Genomic DNA, 4,838 nt, shown 5'->3' on the forward strand with positions numbered 1-4,838 from the left:
CCGCCCCGTTCCGCCCGAAGCTCGAAATGGCCCCTGTCCTCGCGCCCCCTCGGCTCTCACCCGACGGCGCCGGGCTGCCTCCGAGGTCCCCGCGGCCCCGGATACCCTCTTCCGGGGGCGGCACCGGGTGCACCACCCGCACAGGTGAGGGGCGGGGCCACGGGGCGCCCCCTGGTGGCCGGAATGGCCAGGTGGGGCCTAAAGAAAGGCAACTCCACCCAGGTCAGAGCCGCTGACCCATTTTGCTGCCGCCGAAAAGGACAGGGCCCATTAATCGAGCACCTGCTGTGTGCACACCCTACGCTGAACATAGACGTCGGTTCCCTTTCCCCTCACAACTGCCCTGTGAGATAGGACATTACTAACGACAGCAGCAAATCTAGCGGGTATTAAGCACTCTGCTAAGAAAGCTCTTATTTACTTTCATGACATCCTCATGAAGCAGGAACTACCATTATCCCCGTTTTACAGATGAGGAAACTGAGGCCTAGCAAGGATCTATCTTGCTTGGGGTCACATGGACAGGAGTTGAACGTGAGCAGCACAGGTGTGACTTCTTAGGCTGATTCCTGTGTGGCAGGTGAAGACGGCTGAAGTGACTTGCCCATAATCACACGTTAGCCTGTGCTCCTCCCAACCTGAGGCTATCGGCTCCTAGGCTGCAGAGTCACCGGCAGAAGACGGGGTGAGGAGACTGGGAGAACCCATGGCTGAGTTCCAGGGTTGAGCCCAGGGCAGCCTGGGGCTTGCAGGCGATGCCCCAGCCATGACCTGGTGGCTTCTCTAGAGTCTCCTCAGACTTCCAGGGCTCCCTGGGTCCCTGTGAAAGGGGCTCCTGGCCTAGTGAGTGGGGACAGATGGAGGGCTGGGAGCAGTGGTGTGTTAGTAAGTCTTTAATAACAGGCTATCAGGGGAAAGAGAAAGCCTTGACTTGTTAATTCTGCCCATTTCTGTGCTATAAATACTCCCTCCAAAGCTGATTACATTTTTCTTTCTTTATTTTTTTTGGCAGCATTTGGCAGCATGTGGATCTTACTTCCCTAACCAGGGATCGAACCCATGCCCCTTGCAGTCGAAGCATGATTCTTTTTTCTTTTTTTAAAATTTATTTATTTTGGTTGCACTGGGTCTTTGTTGCTGTGCCCAGACTTTCCCTAGTTGCGAAGAGCGGGGCTACTCCTCATTGTGGTGCACAGGCTTCCATTGAGGTGGCTTCCCTTGTAGCAGAGCATCGTCTCTAGGCACACGGTCTTCAGTAGTTGCAGCACACAGGATCAAAAGTTGTCACACACGGGCTTAGTTACTCCAAGGCAGTTAGAATCTTCCCAGACCGGGGATAGGACCCGTGTCCCCTGCATTGGCATGCAGATTCTTATCCACTGTGCCACCAGGGAAGTCCTAGAAGTGCGATTCTCAACTATTGTACCACCAGGGAAAGCCCCAAGGCTGATTTCAAGCTACTGACATGACATCTTTGAATGTGGAGATGGGCAGAGACGTCCATATCAGCTTTTGCCAGCCAGTACTGGCTGGGTCCCCTGCCCCTCTGACTGTGGGTGTGTCAGGGTTTCTGAGCCTTGGAGAACTGGGGTCCTGTCTGGCTGAGTCTTAGAAAAACAGGAGGAGGATGGGAGCTGGGACTCCTGACTTGTGGGGAATTGGATGTGAGGGACAGTTCCAGGCTGGGACTCCTGCGTCCTGGGCTGGGACAGGGTTTCCTGCCAGCATAGAGCAGGGGCACCACCAGTTCCATCGCAAAGTGGTCTGTGGGCTGCCTCACCTGGTAAAGCCACCACATTCTTCCACAGCACCTGGGTGACAACCTGGTGGACTTCAGCGGGGTGGAGGCACCCCAGCCTTGCCTCTGTGCTGCTGCGCAACTCCCTCCAAACGCCAGGATCACCCGGGCCCCACCTATACCACACCCACACTCAGCATGCCTTCCCTGAGCCCCAGTCCTACTGGGCAGTGGCTGGGCTCCCCTGGAGACAAGTCATGAAGGCCCTGCTCCTAGGGGGTTCACAGTCCACCCCAGGAGGTTGGAGGAGGCGTAGACCTATGTAAACTAGAAATGAACCAATAAAACAACACATCACAGAGTGTAGCTCACAGGTGCTGGCATTGCATGGCTTCAGTCTAGATCCCAGCTGTGTGTGTCTGAGTCATTCAGCTGCCCTCAGTTTCCCCATCTATAGAATGGAGGTGATCACAGTCCCCAGCTAATGGAGTTCTGACAGTTGAATGAGGGTGAAGGTAAGGTGCGAGCACTTAGGCTGCGCTGGTGCTCAGCAGGGCCATAAGAAGTGACTCACCATATGTGTTAATATTACAGTGTATTCCATCCTCATGGCCCTGTGAGGTCATGACCATTCACAGTTTACCAGCTCAGGGAGGCAAAGTGATTTGTCTATGCCTGCGTGACCAGCGCTTCATCCCAGCTTGCCTGCCTCCCGGACAAGCTCATTCTTGGGGCATTTGAATCTGGCCTCCAGGCTCCTTGCTGATTCCAGGTGAAGATGGAGAAGAGGGACAGAGTGGCCGCAGGGAAGCCCTAGCGATACTGGGACAGGTTCAGATAAAAGAAGGGAAGATATCCAGTCCTCTGGTCACCAGGTGGCCCTCAAGCAAGCCCGCCTCCTTTAGCCTCCAAGCCTGGGCTTAGCCCTGAATGCTCTCCCGCGCCTAGTGTTCCAAATCTTGGCATTTCCTCCTTGGGGAAGCCTCTGCAGGCCTCACAAGGACTCCGCTGGGTGGGCGAAGCCGGCAGAATGCTCCACCCCCTCCATCAAGGCAACCAAGGGGTTGGTGCACTTCCAGACCAGGGCACCTCCCGGTGATTTCAACATATGCAAAGCCTATGAACAATAAGCTGTATTGTTTGGGGCCTTTAAAAACCTTCCTATAAAATGTTTTACACTGAATACATTGTTCTGAAACTTGCTTTTTTCATTAGCCTGTTATTTCCAAGTTTTTTTTTTTCCTCAACTTAAAAAAAAATGACGTTTTATTGGTGGGTATTCATTTCCTTTGGGCTTCCCAGGTGGTGCTGTGGCGGTAAAGAATCCGCCTGCCAGCCCAGGATACACAAGAGATGTGGGTTCGATCCCTGGGTTGGGAAGATTCTCTGGAAGAGGGCATGGCAACCCACTCCAGTATTCTTGCCTGGGAAATTCCAAGGACAGAGGAGCCTGGTGGGCTATAGACCACGAGGTCGCAAAGTATTGGACACAACTGAGAGTTGGTGATGGACAGGGAGGCCTGGCGTGCTGCTGTTCATGGGGTTGCAAAGAGTCGGACACGACTGAGCGACTGAACTGAACTGAACTGAGCACATATACACGTTCATTTCCTAGGGCTTCTCTAACAAATGACCACAAACTGCATGGCTCAAACAACAGGAACAAATTGTTTCATAGTTCTGGGGGTCAGTTGTGGGCAGGGCTGGCTCCTCCTGGAGCCTCTGTTGGTGGCATCTCTCCCAGCTCTGTGGTCCAGTACTCAGAGCTCCCCAGGCTCCTTCCGCAGGGCTTATCGCCTGGCAACCACCCATCAGCTTGACTTTGCCTCTTCCAGAGTCAACTAGTCACAGCCTTAGATAGTTATTTTATTCGGTGGGAACCTTAGGGACTCCGAGCCTGGGAGACAGCACTTCAGGTAGCCCTGAGAGACTGCTCTGAGGTGGGAGAGGGAGTCAGGCTATAAACAAGCTTGCAACAAAGAGGGCAGGTGGTCTGAACATCAAATATTATTGTTAAGTAAAGAAAACCAAAGATCACGTTAAGGAATTTAGCATTCTTCTATGTATGGGAAGATGCAAGTGAAAGCAAGTGATCGTGTTAGTTGATCAGTTCTGCCAGGCTCCTCTGTTCATGGGATTCTCCAGGCAAGAATACTGGAGTGGGTTGCCACTCCCTTCTCCAGGGGATCTTCCTGACCCAGGGATTAAACGTGAGTCTCCTGCAATGCAGGCAAGTTCTTTACTGCCTGAGCCACCAGGAGTGTCTGGGATTATTGAAGTCATTCCTTTCACATGCATCTCAGCTATCTGGGACCAGAATCCTGCATTTTTACAGAGGTATCCGTCTCTTGAATTCCCTTAGGGCACACTGCAGGACTGTAATCAATCCTGACTGTGACAGCCTTGAGTTCCGCATGTAGGGAGTGGCGCCACCTTTTGGCATGGCTCGGAAGTTCAGATTTGGAGGGTGGGGAATCATGGATAGCTGGGACATCTCTTGCTCATTGGTACTGCAGGAAATATTTCATTTCACACCAGAACGCTCTCTGAATGAAACTGATCACAGCGAGGCAGCAGTGCCGGGAGGACCAACCCCACGTCCAAGGAGCGGTGGCTGCGCAGGCGCAAAAGGGCCTAGAGGAGCTATTCCACGTTGAAGGTCAGGAAGGGCGGCGGTGAGGAGATACCCCTCGTCCAACGTAAGGAGCAGCGGCTGCGCTTTGCTGGAGCAGCCGTGAAGAGATACCCCACACCCAAGGTAAGAGAAACCCAAGTAAGATGGTAGGTGTTGCAAGAGGGCATCAGAGGGCAGACTCACTGAAACCATACTCACAGAAAACTAGTCAATCTAATCACACTAGGACCACAGCCTTGTCTAACTCAATGAAACTAAGCCATGCCCGTGGGGCAACAACCCAAGATGGGTGGGTCATGGTGGAGAGATCTGACAGAATGTGGTCCACTGGAGAAGGGAATGGCAAACCACTTCAGTATTCTTGCCTTGAGAACCCTATGAACAGTATGAAAAGGCAAAATGATAGGATACTGAAAGAGAAACTCCCCAGGTCAGTAGGTGCCCAATACGCTACTGGAGATCATG

General features: G+C 52.8%; 2 protein-coding genes across 2 annotated transcripts in view; one reads left to right on the forward strand and one right to left on the reverse strand.

The window, feature by feature from the left end:
• The window catches only part of CCDC64B (coiled-coil domain containing 64B), a 7,819-nt gene extending 7,680 nt beyond the window's left edge, over positions 1-139 (reverse strand). The window contains exon 1 of the mRNA XM_010840345.1: positions 61-139. The gene's annotated coding sequence lies outside the window, so the exon portion shown is untranslated. The remainder of the gene's footprint in view (positions 1-60) is intronic.
• The window catches only part of MMP25 (matrix metallopeptidase 25), a 38,287-nt gene that overhangs the window by 1,251 nt on the left and 32,198 nt on the right, over positions 1-4,838 (forward strand). Inside the window, 1 exon segment of the mRNA XM_010840478.1 lies at positions 21-144. Coding sequence (XP_010838780.1) covers positions 21-144 — 124 coding nt within the window.

This window comes from Bison bison, unplaced genomic scaffold (assembly GCF_000754665.1).
Source record: "Bison bison bison isolate TAMUID 2011002044 unplaced genomic scaffold, Bison_UMD1.0 scf7180017864144, whole genome shotgun sequence".
NCBI classification, from domain to species: Eukaryota; Metazoa; Chordata; class Mammalia; order Artiodactyla; family Bovidae; genus Bison; species Bison bison.